The sequence below is a fragment of the Apteryx rowi genome, unplaced genomic scaffold (assembly GCF_003343035.1).
Source record: "Apteryx rowi isolate R43461 unplaced genomic scaffold, aptRow1 scaffold_37, whole genome shotgun sequence".
Taxonomy (NCBI): Eukaryota; Metazoa; Chordata; class Aves; order Apterygiformes; family Apterygidae; genus Apteryx; species Apteryx rowi.
The window spans coordinates 3,306,438-3,324,029 of NW_020450196.1; the positions used below are offsets into that span (position 1 = coordinate 3,306,438).

The window sequence follows — 17,592 nt, forward strand, 5'->3', positions numbered from 1 at the left end:
CATAGAGGACAGTGGAGGTGCTGGTGTATTTATTGAAAATAAAACAGGCAAAGGAGTTAAACTGGTTCTATGAGCTGACTTTGCAGTAAAGATTGTTCTCCTGCTACTGAAGGAAAAACAAGGTGAGAATAGTGGGAACACGAATATTAACTGTGAATGGATTTGAATGTGAAGACAAGTATATTTCATTGGATTTCTTTCTCTTTTATAAAGGAAGTAAATAACAGGATGCATGTTTCCTGAGCATTTTTTAATCAGGTTGGAAGGTGGGAAGGGCCGTTTGCTTTGACCCTAAATGCCATCATAGATGTCCTAAAGCATCTAAAAGCTTCTGGGTTGGTTTGAGGAACAATCCAAAGATTTTCCGGTGTGTATAAAATTATGCAAGACTTTTTCAGACTTGAAGAAGAACTTGTAGGGAGCAGGCCAGAGCTCCACTTTAAATGTTCTTGTCTACTGCTGTTACTACTTACAAACATTATGTGATGGATGTAAGCAGTAGCCAGAAAGGACTCTTTGCCACATGTCTGTGTGGAAGCATTGACGTTTGTTAAGAGTCTTTTTTGTGGCTGCTCTGAATAAAGCAGGTTTTATTACTGTCTGAGATTTGAATCTTATTTTGTTGGAGATAAAGCTGAGCATCAAGAACTTCAGGTCAAGTGGAGCAATGCCTCATTTGAATGTCACTGCTTGCAGCTTTCAGCTATCCTTCTGTATTTATCGTATTTGTGCAGTACTGTGCAGACTTGCAGCACTCTACAACTGAAAAATAATGCTTGCATTTTAGTTCTGATACTGCTATGGAGCAGTAATATATCTTCATTTCATGAGGACCTTCAGTCTGAATAAATCAAAATCAAAATGCTTTTATAACAATTAAGCTGCACAGCTCTCCTGTGAGAGTTAACATGGGTATTCATGTTTACAGATAAGAGAAACCAAAGCCTTCTGGGGTTAAGATCCGGTGAAATAAAATTCCAGTGTCTACTTCCTAGTCCTTTCTCATAACTAAAGAGATTATTCTTTTTCTCCAAACTGTAAAATTTTATAATAATATGTGACACTGAAGTTCAAGGCAGATTGTCTGTGTGCTCGATAACAAGTTGCTTATCAATTTCATAGTCATATGGCTTTGAATTAAGGATAGTTTGGTTAAGTTCTTAAAGATAATCATAAAGTTAAGCACAAAAGGCAATTCTCTAATTAATAGGACTATTCATGAATTTAAGGCCAGGTCAAAGGTGGAATAGCTTTCTGAATTGAGGTCTGAGAAGTGAGGCATGTTTCCAAAATAATCTTCTAAACAGTTGCCCTAAAGGTTAACTATCTACAGACTTAATAAATAGAGCCAATATTTCCATGTTTTATATGAAGCAACATTGTAATACAGGGATTTCTCTAAAGATGTCTTACAATGCACTTGGATCTTGTTTTTATTCATTGTAATTTCCATAAGCCATAGAAGTTGTAATTGGCAAAGGCAAAAGAGTTGAGCAAATTTGCTGTTGCTTATCAAATACCGAATGTGACAGAGTAAAGGGTTTGCTGTTTGGTGCTAATGAAACCATTCAACTGTGAAGAGATATGCTGTAGAACATGTTTTTATGTTACAGCGACAACATCTCATTTGGCTATTGGTGTATAATAAAAATATCCAGAACTGTTAAGCTGGTTGTTTAATGCTTGTTACCATGCTATAACACTTCCCAGTTTGCTGGATGTGAATGAGAATCAATTCTGTGGTCTCATTGTTCTGATAGTCTTGTTTGTCACCTAACCCCCAGGATGCATCTATTATGGACTATTAAATTTTAAATCATAATTGTTCAGCTGTGTCTACCCCCATAAGTATTAAAGATCAGGTTAGGTTTCTTCTTGTGCAGAGTGTTGCTTCCTTTTCAGAGGATTTGGGTTTATTGTTTGCTTGTTTCTCCTCCCAGTCATTTCTAACCTGCAAAAATACCAACCTTTAATCACACCATGCAAGGTGCTCTGAGTGTTTGACTTTATTGACATTACCTGTAACAGTGAGTTGCTTTGCCTTTCGGGGGGGTTGTCTTATAGCCGTGTTGGCCTCCTGAATTGAAATAATTGAAGGAGCATGATTTCCCAGTTTATACTGGGCTCTTTGCAGTATGGAGGCCTGTGGATATTCCTGTTTTAACCTACCACTGTGATATTTTGGTGTGCTTAATTTTTCTCTTGAAGCCGCTAATAGCTAGAATTGCAGAACTGTGTCTGAAGTGATTTTAGCTTCTATTCAATAGACAGTAACTTTGTTGCTCCTAGAATGACTACAAAGGGAGATTTAAAGGGGCAAAACTTGCATGTTCTAAGGACTTTGAAAGCAAATGAAAAGACTCCAAATTCATTATTAATTAAATAAAAATAAATTTCATGATTTTTCAAGCCAGTTTCACAGTTTTTGTAAGTTTAACAATGGAAGCATGATGTTACTATGGCCTGTGGTTTCCTAACACACAACCAGAGTGATTTATTTTCATGTTTCTAGGTTGTTGAAGTGATTTCTTGTGGTCTGTGTAAGTTGTTTAAGAACTGATATGCTCAGTACAGGGCTAAAGAAGCTATGGTGGCATTAGTTTTTATTTTAGCTTGACTTTTTCAAATGGCTTCTGGATTCCTGTGGTTTTATATTCTTCCTTTCTTTTCCACGAAATTACCAGGATTTGGTTGTGTTCAGAGATTAAGGGCACTTTGTTTTGGAGGGCTTATGGAGAATATAGTTACCCCTGCTTATATCTTGCTGAACTCCCAGAAGCAGCTTGTTCTTAAGCTAATTTAAACAAATGAAGTAGTGCAGTTGTGTTATATCCAGATATATCTGCTGCTTCTGTGCATAATACTAGTGTCCTGTCTATTCCTACTGGTAGCTGCTTTATCCAGTGAGGTGTTGTTTAGTACTGTTGCATGATAGTAGTTAATGTACTGTGAGGCTGTTAATTTAAATTTTTGATACACTTGCCATTTCTTTAATACAGCCTGCATTAATTCCCATCCCAAGTAGGATAAAAGAAAGTAAGTACTGGAAACAAATGTTGTGCCAGGTAGGCTGGGACTGCTCTTATTAATGGTGCCTCTCATTTCCCTTTCAGGTTGTTTGTATTCGCTCTACGTGGAGTGCTCTGTCTCCAAAGCTGAGCTGTGATAAAAGACCCCTCATTTTAAAAACACTTAATGAACTGTTTGCCCTGGTTCCCTCATTAACAGTGAATACAAATGAATATGAGGTATGTGCCCATGGCCTAAGGTGTGTTCCTTCTTTTCGTGTATCTCCGCATGCAAATTATAAATATGCCTACTTATTTTTGAATAGCTAAATTGCACTGTCTGACTAATTCAAGTTAACGATAATGCACATTTCCATAGCATTGCACAATTTCAGATTGCATTAATGAATCCCAGGAGATAGGTGAGGAATACTAGTCCTCACTAGTGCAAGGTAATATGAGGCTTTCCTCTCCCAGAATGAGGGCATGTGAGCATGTTTACAGTTCAGCTCTGTATCCCCTTCATTCTGGCTCAGTTTGTGTTGAGGTGACAGCAGTTCCTCTCAGATGGATGGTGCCTGTTCCTTTAGCCAAGAAAAATGACGTGAATGCATGTTTTGTTTACTTTTATAGAAATTCAAAGCTCAAGTTATCAGCTTCCTTTGGAACAACACACAAAACAAGGTAGGTGACCACATGAAAAAATTAATTTGTGGTGTCGGCTGCTGAATATTGGGGTTTATACCTTTTTGTCGTGAAAAAGTTAAGTGTCAGAAATTTCATTTTCTAATAATGTCTTCTCATTGTCATTGACTGTTTAACACTGTTTCTGAAGCTCTGTGATGCTTATGAAAGTTGGTAACTGGTAGTCTTGAGATCATTCTCTTTGCCACTCCCAAGAACAGGTTTTACGCAGGCAAAAGCAGTTTGAGTTCCCCTGGTAGACTTCAGCTTGACATGATAAAGCTACTTTTGCTAAGCTGCAGCTGTGACATTTAATTCAATTTAGACATGCCAGGGTTTTAAACTAACTTGGATACTGACTGAATAACTATAACATGTGGAGCTCAGTACAGGGTAACTACACAGGTGTGTACATCTTGTTTCTTTGGTGGGGTTTTGTAGCACTGTGAATTTGGGACCATCACAGCCGTGTGGCTAGGAGAACCAAAGTAATTTCGTTTAAATGTAGCTCAGGTGTTTCTACATGAACTGCAGTCACAGTGTTGGCCTAAATAATGGGTCTTTCTCATTTGCCTGTTATGTATAAAGAAACTAACTGAGAAAGTGCCCGAGTAAAACAGTCTTATTTATAGAAAAAGAGTAAGTCTTTTTCGGCATTCAGTGGTTAGTGGATAGGCTTCTTATACAGAGAGTGTCTGTATGCTGTGCTTGTAATTTTATTTTTCTTCCTGCTCATTTTTCCAGGATGCTGTTGTAGCAGTTTCAGCCTATAGATCACTCTCTTCATTTGGCTCTGAAGAACATACAATTCTTCACCTTCCTGAACAGGTAGCAATGTTGTATGTTTAGCAGTGAGGGCATGTGACACTTCCGCCAGACATAAGCTGTATCATATTGGAAGGGAAAAAAGGCCTTGTGCTTTCTACCAGACAAGTATGGGAGCCTCGGACAAGGGAAGTGAACTCGTGCTAGAGAAACAGGATGCTATTATGTATGATTAGCACAGCTAACTCTTAGAAGAGGGGAAAGTTGCAAGTGAAAGCTGAGTGAGGTCTAAGCAGTCAGAAGGTAGCTTTCTTCTTTCATTAGTTAAATCAGGTTATTCAGGTGCCTTTGGGCACTTGGTTTGCATCTTATGTTCTTTTGGTAATGCTTGAAATCAGATCTTGACTTGTGAAGTTTTTAAGACACTAAGCAGCTCAAGTGCATATTGTTCCGTCCACTGCTGTCCACTCATGCTTAGGACTCCTGTTTCTGAATTAGGCAAGTTGATTTGAACAGTAGGTGTTTTTTTGTTTTGTTTTTAGGGGTTCTTTTTTGGAATTAAGATGAAAACTTTTCCTGTGCTTGTGTTCTGAACTTCTACAGCATGATATCTTGCTCTTTTTGATAAAATCAGGCAGAAAGAAATTGAGTTTTTTTATTTGAAACTTTAAATATATGTGGAGAGCCTTTAAACTCTGAAACTTCAGTCTGATCAGTTAACTCAATAACATGACAAAATAAAGGAGTACAAGGAGACCAATGTGTAAGGTTGTCTGTGTGAATTGTGTGGGTTTTTTTTTTCCCCCAATAATCTTGTATGAGAGGCTGTGCAATAATCAGTAATCCATTGATACTTTATGGTGTAGTAAATATTTCTGTAAATTTTTATTTCCTGCATTGTTACAAAATTGGCTCCATCTGGGTGTTGTGACTGCCTGTCATAAAAAGGTTGAAATAAGCAGCTTTAAAATTAAAAAACATACTTGTTATATATAAAGTATTGAAAAAAGTTCAGCATAAGTGCTACAAGTGAAAATGTGTTTGTGTGGAAAAGCACAAGATAGAGAATGAGAGAAATCTCTAAATACTGCTGCAGTAATAAATCTCTTTTGTGGTGGTACGTAACTCTGTAGTAATGGTGTTATTATTTTATGCTCTTTCACTAGACAATGAGTAAATATGTGTTCATTGAAAGCATTATAATATGCTTTTCACGTTCTGAAAGCTAGTATAGAAAAATAACTTTTTTGATCAGATATATATTAAAATGTCAACATATAAGTTTTTCTGAATGGTTGAAGAAGAGTCTGACTGAAAATGAAGGCTTAGTACCATTAGTTCAGTCCATGGCTGTCATGATTAATTTTACTATTACGGATACCATAGATTTACATACTTGGGTGATCTTACAAGCCTGTTGTGCAGGTAGAAGAAAAACTTCTATTCTTTCAGCTTCAAATTAATGAAATGGAGTAAGATAATTGCAATGGACAGCTTTTCATATTGAGTGGGTATTTTTGACATTTGGAATAATGAAAGTTAATCAGTGTTCAGAGTTAAATGTTTTTGTGATCATACTTTTCTGTTTTAATCTTTCAGGCACGACCAGAAGTTGATCCTCTAGAGGAGACGGACATGAATGAAGAAGAAGAAGAGAAGGAAGTGGATCTCTCTGTTCCAGGCTCTTCCTATATCAAGCTGTTGTCTCTGACACCAGCTTCTGTTTTAGGAGGTAGAATATGTTTAGTATTTGAGGTTGCTGTACACCTTTAGAAGGACAATGACTATAAAGGCATGTAGCTCCTTTATGACAGAGTGACATGTTAGACTGCAGCCTTATTTTGTTTCTGGCAAAGTATCTTACCAAATTACAAGAAAAAATATAAAGTAAAAGTTGAAAGAAAAACGAACAAAACCCCCTAACCCAGTCTTAGGAAGACATGAATTCAGAGGTCCTGGCAGTCAAAAAAATGGTTGTAAAGTTGTATAAGCTCTTTCTGTTATGTGGTTCGTCCTATAGCAAAAGCTAGTTGCTTATTATTTACCTCAAGTGCCCAGTGTTTCATCACAGTACAAGCTCAAGAGGGAGGATGGTGCAGACATTTTGAAAGGCAGCTCTATTTTTAAGCCCGGCATGGGTTCAAAAAAATCCCCCTAAAAACCCTTGTTTTTTTATAAAGCATAATTTTCCCAATATAAAGAGCACCATGCATTTTTTAACATTTTAAAATAATGTTAAAACAGTACAATGTACAAAATACAATCAATCAGTAAAATTTCAGTTCTATCCTTAATTTTAATGATACATGTTGATAATGAAGCATGCTTCAAGGGATCATCTCTGGTTGATGCATCTGTTTTGACACCTAGACAGTTGAATCACCTTTAGAATTTGGGGATTTTTATGTTCAGCTGATTACTTTTGTTAATGCTGTCTTTTATCTCCAGATACAAGGTTGTAACATTAGTACCTAGATGCATACATTGTTATCTCACTATTTGTAGAATATCTGGGATATTGATCTGTGATTGCAATCTGTAGGYATTACCATAATATAACTAACCTTTGTAGTATTTTTCTAAAGGGGGGCTCCTAGAAATATGCTTTCACAAAATACTTTGTGTGTTTAGCAGTCTAAAATACGTGCAGCTCTGCCTAGAGAAAGGGACTATATAACCTATTTAGTGAATTCTGAAGACTTTTCAAGGAAGCCAAAGTAACCTACTTCAGCTAAAGACAGTGATGCATCTGGGCAGAAAGCTCAAGCCATACAATGAACATTAAGATGGGCAACTTACCAGGAAGGTGGGAAAACTGCAAATGATGTTTAGAGAAAACAGACTGAATAAAAAGAGGCAGCTATCACAGGCTGGTATAAAAACATGCATGCAAACAGCTTTTCCACCCCAAAACATTCATTAAATAGATTCTTGAGTCTTCATCTGCTAACAAACACTGCCAATTAAAACAGAATACAGAGTACACACTTGAACAAAAGCTTTAGTTTTATGATCAGCAAGAGTTGTTGTCATGAATTAGTAACTCCCATGACAGGGTAGGAAAATGGATATCAGAAGCAAAGGCAGAAATGCCCCCGGAACCACTAGGTCTCTATTAGGTCTCTGAATCTGTGCCATCTGGTCTGATGGAATTTTGCTTTTACATGTTACTGAGATAATTCAGTATTTCCTTACTGTTTGGTAAGAGAAGGACCCAAGTGCTTTTAAAGACAATAGTCTCTGTTTCTCAGTGTTTCCCCTGAAGTCCTTGCTAGTCCACACCAAGTCAACTAAAACTTCCAAAGAAAGTGCTGCTTGTGAGATCTTTCCTCCTCTTGCTTTTCCTGGTTGACTCCTTTAACTCTGAGCTGCTGCTTTTTACTTTTTCCTCCCTCCCTCCTCTTGCATCCTTGAGAAGAAGAAAATCTCTGATCTTTTTCAGCCTCCACATACTTCTTCCTAAGGAGATGAACACTTGTTGCCATAGCAACAAGTGTTCAAAATACAGAGCTCCAACCAAAAGATGGTGTTGGTATTGGCATTACTCCTGAGTTGTGGGATTTTTTTTTTTTTTCCAAGAGCCTTCCCCAGCTCTATGGGGGGAAAACATCTAAGCTTGCAAACAAATCTACAGAGACTATTTCTGCAGCAGAGCTGAGAAGAAAAACTAGAAAACAAAGTAGAATGTAGACTTTATATGGCAGTTGATTGGAACATGCTGCAGTTAGTTTACCGTAGCTGTCTGCTCATGTGAACCATTGGAAACTGAATTTGTGGGGAATATCTTCTCTCAGACTCCTTTAAAACTGTTTTGTCTTTTCAATTTGCATGTTGTCTGAAAGCACTGGAGTGTTTAGGGTAGGGGGAGGGTTATGGTGGTCTTTGTACAAACTGTTTTTGGTTTTAATAATTTTTTATCCTGGATGTCTGAGAACTGTCTGAAACCCTGTAGTATGAGAAGCTTAAAAAAAAAAAAAACAACACACTATATAAAACACTGTAAGCTTCAGGCAACAGTTGATAATTTATTATTATTATTATTATTATTATTATTATTATTATTCAGAGAAACATCTGAGGTATTAGTTGCCTCTTTTTTTCCTTCAGACTGATTCCAAGCATTGAAGTACGGTAGTCTATCATTTGCAGCACATCCAGGTATTTCATGAAATTCACCCAGGTTTTCTAGTTTGAGGTTTTTGTCTGGCAGGCTACACCCTCAGGCTGTATCTCTTGCCTCAGAATCTGTTTTGGACCTGTAAAGGCTACTTCAGTTTGACTTCACAGACAAGAAATAATGATACATTAATTCTTTATAATTTTCAGCACAGCTTGAACATAAAAGCTACAGCCTGAGAGTGCAGAACTTAACCACAGCAGTAGATACTCTTTGTTACAGAAATCGTAGTACAAGCCTTGTACTTTTGTCTGCCTCCCATCTCCTGCATGCATGTGCTCTGTCTACTCTGTTTGCAGAGTCTGCTCTTAAATCTTCTAAAAAACAATGTTTTGTGAGGAACATGTTTCGTTACATTTGTAAACATCAGTTTAATTTCTCGCTGGCCTTCCTTCAGCCTGTGCCAATGTTACAGGTGTAACAATCAATGTAATCAACAGTTCAGGGAATAGTTCAGACTATTTTCTTTTCTGCCTGAGCGTCTGACATGACTTATTCAAAGTCTCTTGAGCTGAAATTGCAGTAGCAGTGAATATGGTATCAGACTTGCAAGAGTTCTCAATTCCTTGACCTTGAGCATTGATTTGAATGTGTAGTTATTAGTTTAGCTGAGCATAACTGCACTGAAGCACAGCTTCAGTTCTGGGTTTGCTAGGATTTTTCTGGTCTCTCAGTCATCAGGCTCTGACCTTTGCTTTTCACCCTCCTGTTTTTCCTGTGCTTCACCCAGCATTTGAAGAGTTTGCAGCATCGCTTGTGAAACAGGAGATGACCAACATGCCCCGTGGTGTGTATCATTCTGCTTTGAGAGGAGGGACTGCACGCTCGGACCAGGGCAAGACTGTGGCAGGTGTTCCAAACTTCTTGCTGAAAATGTATGAAAGGAACAAACAACCAGGCATGACACCAGGCCTTGCAGGTAAGCTGTCACTTTCTTGAATCGTCAGAGGTCTGTTAATGGGCAAGCGTTTAAGTGAGGCACGTGTACAAGCTTTGACCCGAAGAGATTTTTCTGAATCAGAGTCTGAGAGTGGATCAGTTTAAGAGATAATCATATCCAGTGCTATTTGCATATGCTTACATAAGCCACTTATGCTTTTACATCATTGGCTTTTATTAAATTAACTTTAGAAGTTCTTTGGTTTCTCAAATGTGACATATGCAATACTCTTCTGAACTATTATGAAGAGAATTTGTACTGACCTTCCTTTTCCTTCCCATTTCTTTAAGCTGGCATGTTGTTATGTTATGACCTTCCAGTCCATATGGGCAAAGATGGCAAGCCTATTAATCGTTTTCTGGCCAGCAGGGGACGCAATTTCCAGCAAATGTTGGTAGCCCTCATTCATGAGGTAAGGTGCTGGCTTTTCTTCCCGTTCTGAAGTATTGTACTTCCCTCCTCTCCCTTACTATCCAAGGAGTCTCATTTGTTTTTGCTAATTAGGAAATAGTAGCAACTAGCTATGGTATGTATGAATGTACCATAATTAACTAAAGTTTCTCTGATGGACAGTTAACTTGAATTGAACATGTGAATATGTTTTTTAAATATTCAGCACTGAAATGCACCTTATGAAGATCAATAGAGCAAACAGAAGCTGACATCTGCCTTTATCTGCCTTGCAGACTACTTATACCTGCTTTGTACCTGCTATGTCTAACCAGTTCTAGATGAATGGCAAGTCTGAATAATGACTCCACGGAGAAGTGACATCCACCTTTTGTTAGGGAGTGCTATTTTATTCTGTCTTGTAATTATTTCAGCTCCTTGACCTATTATGCTGATGTTACTGATTCTGTGCAGTGACCTTTGGTAAACTGTAATACATAAATTCACATAGCTTTGAAAAAAGAACAAGAAGTAAGCCACCCAGTTGGTCATTAGGGAAAATAAAGTGCTCATTACTAAATCTTTCAGAGCATTTAGAATTACGGTACTTTTATGGCTGATATGGAAGTTGATCTTTGAAAGCTTTAGAGAGAGGTAAAACAAAATGAGTAGTTAGACTAGACCTAGACTAGACTGGGGAAATAAATATTCCTTTCCCAGTTTTTATGTCTGTGAGAGCATTTACTAATGCAAATGGAAATGTGTTAATCTCTTAAGAGTTCATAAAACAACTCTGTTAATATAATCATTTTGCATTGCTACAGAGGTTAATAACATGTATCTCAAGGTGAAAATTCTGTTCACAAGCGTGAATAAAACTGTACAAATTATTTCACTTTGTTCTGCCAAGTGTGATACAAACAAGACAGCATAGATGAACATAAAAAATATCTTCTGTCAAAATTTAGACTGGACTCAGGCAGAATCTCCAGAGATAAAAACAATATATGAGTAGCTGGGTATTTTAAAGGTTTTTTTCACCCACAGCAATGCCAATTCTTACTCTAATTTTTCAAGGATAAAAAAGTTTAAATATTCCCATGACTTCTACCTCCCTTTCCAAAGTCTGTCCCATACACAGGCAGTTTGGTACTATGAGAGATTATTTGATTACATGCTGTTTTGTACAGAGAAGCCTTTTCTTCAGTGCACAGGCTGGATACTGAACCAGAACTGTATAGAAAAGGAAGTGTTTTGTCTAAAACTCCTACTGCACTCATAGCAGAAGTTGGAAGGGGTAGTATGAATAAGGTAGGGGTTGCAGGTGGAAGTGTGTCTGGCTCCTGATTTTGCTTGGTGACTATCACCCACCAGAACTGGAGCCTACCCCCTGCAGAGTTCCTGTACAATGCTAATGAAATCACTGACATCAAACATTTTGTTATGAAATAAACAGAACATGGGGTTTCAGTGGAAAGGTTGTGTACATGGGGGTTTTAGAGTTTTTATGTTTGCCAATGGAAGTGCATGGGGCTGTGTTCTGATCCTGTGATGCATCAGCCTGGCTCCCTCCTGGCTTTGCTCCCAGGTGCTACTCCATGTTTGCATTTGTACTGGTTCACTCCCAGGATCTCTTTGGAGCACACCAACTAGTTCCTTCCAAAGCAAACTTGCCTGCAGCATCGCTTGCCTGAAGTTTCCTGACAGACAGTATAAATGTGAACCATTGTGAATTTATTTGGTTTCTTCTACCTAGAGTGGTCTTTTAGCTCTGTCTCATCCCTCAAACACTTCCATGGATACACTTAAGCATCTCCTGTAAAAATACCCCACTAGAGGGCTGTGACACAGCATCTTATTTTGGGCACTTTGAACTGAAAAACTACAAAAAGTAGTAATTATGTCTTGAGGCCCCAGAGACACCACATTGATCACAGAGAAAATTTGGGCCAAGTGCTGTAAGAACATAAGTCAGTCTGTATAAGTTGGACTTGGGGCTAGAGATCTCTCCTTGGTGCTGTCTACAAAGTCAGTGTCAACAGGGTTTTAAAGTACTTCAGTTACAAAGTTGTTCCCTCAAAATAGCAAGACAAAAATAAATAAATCCTAAAATACAGATCTCAAACATCTAATCAAGGATGCAAATTTTATAGATATTTTCCATCTTAATGTCTTTACTGCTGAAGAGTGAAGGTATAAACTGGAGATAGTACCCCTCATAATCACAGGGATGTGAAAGTAAAAATTTATTAGGGCATTCAAGCAGTTGGAAAAACACTAATGGTGAGCACCAGGGGAAGCCCATAAGAATACTGAGAAATATGTTATTGGAGGAGATGTAGAGTAATGAGTTACGAATGAGCATGGGTTTCTACAGAATCCAAAGAGAAAAGCTCAGCATTTTGTGTAGCTACTGCTTTCTATGGGACCTGGGTCCAGTGCCAAAGGTTCTGAAGGAGGAAAAAAAAAGGAATTATATGATAACAGACATGTATTGAAATGTTTCATGAACTGAATTACGGTGGTATGAATAATTCTGCTATTCTGTAGATTTTTAGATACTGAATTTTGTGCCTGTGGTTTGTTTAGGTTTTTTTTTCTTTCTAAACTACTGTGTCTGTAAACAGTCACATGTTGCCCTGGTAAAACACCAATTACTATCTTTGGTAAAAATTTAAATCATGTTATTTGTTTGTGTGTACTAGCACTGATTGTAACATCCAGCAGCTCATCAAGAATTGATCTTTCTTGTACTAGCAAACTACCTTCTGAATCATAGAAATACAACCTTAAAATACTTTGTTTGACAACATGTATTTTGTATGTGAAGATATGCAGAACTGGAGATAGTATTGAACATGTACCAATTAATGAAGGACAGAAATGTTATAAAGATATTAAAAGTACCTCAGAAAAGTTTTACAAAGTCAGTTGGTTCAGGGTATAGGTAAACTAAAAAGAAATCTGAATATGTTTAAAATACATAACTAAATAAAAAAAGTCTTTAGACAAACTTAACTGTGCACTTTTAGCAATAACCCACAATAACTATGAACATTTGATTAAAATATATTGATATTTATGTTCTCAGATTAAAGTGAATTTAAAGACAAAATGGGGGAATGGGGGTGTAGGGTTGCCTTTTTTGTCCTTTATGTAAAAACAGCTGGAGTTGAGGTTGTCAAAAAATAAAAATAAATTGGGCCTTTGCCTAGAATAGCAGCGAATTCCTAGGCTCATCTGACTGACTGTTACACTGTAGTATGTAGTTCAAGTCCTCAATCATCTTTTGGGGAACAGATTTAACAGTTAAAAACAAGGAGTTTAAACTATAAAGCCACCAAATAGCAGTATAGGACTAAGAAGCCTGAGTCAGTAGGACCTATGCTCATCTTTTTCCTGCACTGGATATAGGAAGTAACCATTTTTGCAAAGTCGTTGCTTCACTGAGTCCAACATAGCACATTAATAATTTGAATCCATAAAAGTATGCTTAATAAGACGTTTCTTCGCTACTGCTCTGACTCCTTTTCCTATTTGTTTTTTTTAACCTTATAGTGACTCTTTTTAAGTAAAATAACAAGTGGTGTATTAAAGTAAGGCCTTAAATTTGCCTTTAAAGCATAGCAGTCAGCATAAAGTTCTAAGAAAATTATGAGGTGGATGTAAATACTAAGAAATGAGGTTTAACTGGGAGATAGTCAGCATCTCTGCTATTGGAAATCTCCAGGAACTGGCATTTGCTTAGTTAGGGATTAGCAGTCATCGGTGTAATTACCATACTCTCAAAATGTTTATATCACTTCAGTGATTTGATATATGCTTACATCTATAGAATATGAGCATACAGGTTGCATGTTGCGTATCTAGCTGGATCTGTGCATGCTTAGTTATCATAATTGCACTTGGTTTTTGAGTACTGGGGAATGGGAAATGGCTTGAGGCAACCAATTTCACTTTTGTGAAAATCCTTATGTGTAAAGGGATGATCAGTGAGGTTCTGCTATCCAAGAAAAAAATCAATTACAGGGGGGTTGCATGCAAGCAGAAGAATTTTTTCTTATTATTTGTATGCTTTATAGATATTTAAATATATAAATACCTGTTCTAGTCGTCATTTAAATCTAAGAGAAGCAACAACAATACAAAGGTAACTTGTGGTTAAACCTTAAGGGACTAGACTCTGTCTCCTACATGCTATCCTAGCTGAGGGACTGAATGCAGCTGTAATATCTCTCAGCAAGATCAGATTAAGATACAGAAGGGCTTTTTTTTAATGTTATTTGAACTGGTATCTCATGGGAGGCAGAATATGTGTTCAATGAACAGTGGTTCGTTTGAAATATTGTATTGCCCTTTACTGGTCACCATGACTTAGAAGAGGAATATTGTCTTTTCACCAGAAATGGCGATGTGCTGGTTGATTGTTCACTAGACAGATTTTGTTAACCTGAATGTCCTTTCAAAGACAGGTTACTGTAGTCACACTGGTCAGAAGTCACCAGGATCATGGGATTTTCTTTTTTTTCTCTAAAGCTGTCTGGACCACATTGGCCAAGAAATCCCTAAGGTTTGTCACAGTCACCTGGGCTAGATTAGCCAGTAATTACCAGTGACTGTTTCAGCCTTTGGAGTAATTCTTCCTAGGGTTCTGTGGGAATAATCTCATTCCACTGTCACTTGTCTCTGTCGTGAAAACGAATGAGGAGGAATAGTCACGTATGTTCACATCATGGGCCTTATCTTTTGATGGTTCTGTAAATGTATGTTTTGGGTTAGAGACATTAAAGCCATTAGGCTTTAATGTAGCTACCGATCTTTTATTTCCTTAATGGAAGTGAACTGGATGGTTCATGCTATATGCAGATGGCACCTGAAGCAGCTTCCCTTTGGCACAGGTTTGTTGTAAACGGTGGCTTTGACAGTGTCTGCTGGTGGAATGTTTTCAAAAGAAAAAGGGGGATGGTCTTGCCTTCCTGTTTCTTTCCATATTCAAGCATTTTGTGTTGGAAAAAGCATAATTACTTGAAGGTGCAATTGCAGTGTTGGATGCCAGTGTATGAGCTGGGATAGTGATTTGTGTAGTAACTAATGCTATTCAAATAATAATCATGTTATAGGCACTCTTTATATTCACTCACAGAAGAAGCATTCCCTGCTTTTGTTGTAGGTGAGCTCATTAGGTGTGCTGTGATGGCATGCACCTTTGAGCAGCAAGGGGAAAGCTCTTTCTGTTTGTTTTTGGCCTGGTTTGAAATCTCTTGTGTGTATTGAAATCGAACTTTATTCAGACTTTGATTGTAATACTTTAAGATGGTAATTGGATTTGGTAGAACAGGCTTCAGAATTTGCTGTGGTGTTTTCTTTTGCATGTAGGTATTTCAGTGGATGTAGTTCAGATTATGGGCTACTTTGTTCTGGCTTTTGTTATAGGATTTATTACACTCATTTCCACCAGTAATGAAACAGTATTCAGGAAGTAAGTTTGTAGGCAGATTTTTGCTTTCCTTTTCCTTAGTCTAATATGGCTTAGGAAAAGAAAGACAAATACTTTCTCACAAAGGAGTATTGGGGTGAGGGATGGGGAGTGTATGCACGCAAGTATGTTACAAAAAGCCTCTGAGCAAAACTTCAGAGTCAAAGAGATGATACATCCCTTCTTCACTGGTACGGATACGTAGTGCTTGCCTTATATATGAAATCACTGGGGCTGCAATTTATATGTCCCATATGTGAAAAGCATTTAAACACATGCTTCAGCACTTTATTGACGTATGTTAGCATCTCAAACAAATTCTGTAGCCACACATTTGTTAAAGGATTGAGCTGAATTTAGGGCCCATGTGAGTTGCTCAGGGCTACCTAGGTGGAAACCTGTGGTGCTTAGTAACAAAACTCATTGGGATTCCTAGTCTCTCTGCCCTACAGCAAATTTTAAATTAGGTCACAGACATTAATAATATCAGTTTCTGGGTCCTGAGTTTTGCTCCTTAAATGATGTTATCTTAATTAGATTCTCAGAGAAGTGTTAGAAACAGCATTTATTTTGCTGTTCCCCGCGTGTTTTGTGTGCCCTCTGCTGGCTGTGAATCAGTGCCAAACGAGTAAGCGATGTTCAGCAAAGACTTGTGGCAGGACAAAGGCACCAGTGCTAAGAAAAGGCTCGTCCAGATCTTGCCCTGGTATTTGCTTTTATTGGGAATGCAGCAGTTGAGGGGAAATGGGCTTCTGATTTCATTTGAAATGATTTCAGGTTTGCCGAAGTTTGCAAAACTTGTGCCACGTGTTGTGAGAAGTGTTGAAATACAGGAGCAGCCAGTGAGTGTCCTGTGTTTTGCAAGAGCTCCCTCTCCTGGATTGTGGCCAACACAATTTCTGCTTGTGCCTCTTCTCGAGGAGGTACATTCTTCTTAAGCTGTTGAGCATAAATAGGCTCTAACGTTCAGTATTAGCACCCAGGTTGTGGTGCCTGTGGTTCTCATTGCTTCTGTTCTCAGGCTGTGACTGTTTCTTGAAAATGGCTTGCAGCTTGGTTTACCGAAGAACATCCCTGGATCAGGGTGTGGCAATGTTTCACAACCACTTTTAGGTGGTTCAAAAGCCCACTGTGCTGTTCCCCTATGCCTTCATACGCATAAACTGCACACTCAAAAAAATCTGGACTTTGTTTTCTGTCAGCTTTATTCGTGCTTGCTAGTGTTAACCAATGCTTAATGGAGTTTTTTTCCAGTGATGGAGAAGTAAAACCAGGTGGTCCAGGCAGCTAGTTTCCTGTACTGAACTAATAGTTACCCCCACTGCTTATGTAATGATCTGAAGTACTAAGTCCAAACATTTTCAATACTAATTAGATGTTTTTTGGTTGTGCTCTTTGTTTGGTGAAAATATTCTACTCTCTCTTCCATCTTCCTCTTACTCTTCAGATACCCAAAATGCTTACCTCTATGAGAAAAATTAATTCATCAAAAGCTTCTCAGTTTTGCTAGTCATAGAGCAAGCACATCAATTTTAGATTTAACATGCAAAGATGCTACTAATATTTTCCTAATTAGACACATGGTCTAATTGTGTTTCACATGCAACAGTACAGAAGTCTTTTTCCCCCATGAACACCCTGAAGTGTTTGAAGGCCTGTTCTTGCTCTTGTGAAGAAGTATGGATTATATGGTATGCTTCGTATGAGACCAGACAAACCTAAATGCATGAATCTAAACTAGTTTTAGAACGGAGACAAAAGGGAAGACTGGTGTTTCTGCAGATGATTAAGGGAACTTAAGGTAAACAATTGTGACTGGACACTTGCTGCTCGCAACTTGTTGAAGAAGCTGATGAGCAGAGATGTGACAGGACGTGTGAATACAATCTTGGTTAAAAAAGGAAGAACAATGTTATTGAGGCATTTAGAGATGAGAGGTTTTTGTGTAGGGTGTATCTATTTTCTGTGGGGTGGAGTAGATCGTCTCTGTTTTGACTATTTATGGCTTTTAGGCTGTATTTATTTGCATGGGTTTATTAGTGCTTGTGGGTAGCTGTTTTAAGTTCAACTATCCCCCACCCCTACACCCAACAGTGGGCTTGAAGCTTTAGCACAGTCATCTTGTTCTTATTATAAAATCCATGTGGAAGAA

General features: G+C 37.8%; 1 protein-coding gene across 6 annotated transcripts in view; it reads left to right on the top strand.

Moving 5' to 3' along the window:
* FOCAD (focadhesin) overlaps window positions 1–17,592 on the top strand; it is a 126,234-nt gene that overhangs the window by 68,278 nt on the left and 40,364 nt on the right. For all 6 annotated transcript variants that reach the window (XM_026073563.1, XM_026073559.1, XM_026073562.1 and 3 more), the window contains 6 exons: window positions 3,114–3,248; window positions 3,642–3,692; window positions 4,437–4,520; window positions 6,057–6,189; window positions 9,365–9,553; window positions 9,865–9,986. In XM_026073563.1, coding sequence (XP_025929348.1) covers window positions 3,114–3,248; window positions 3,642–3,692; window positions 4,437–4,520; window positions 6,057–6,189; window positions 9,365–9,553; window positions 9,865–9,986 — 714 coding nt within the window. The remainder of the gene's footprint in view (window positions 1–3,113; window positions 3,249–3,641; window positions 3,693–4,436; window positions 4,521–6,056; window positions 6,190–9,364; window positions 9,554–9,864; window positions 9,987–17,592) is intronic.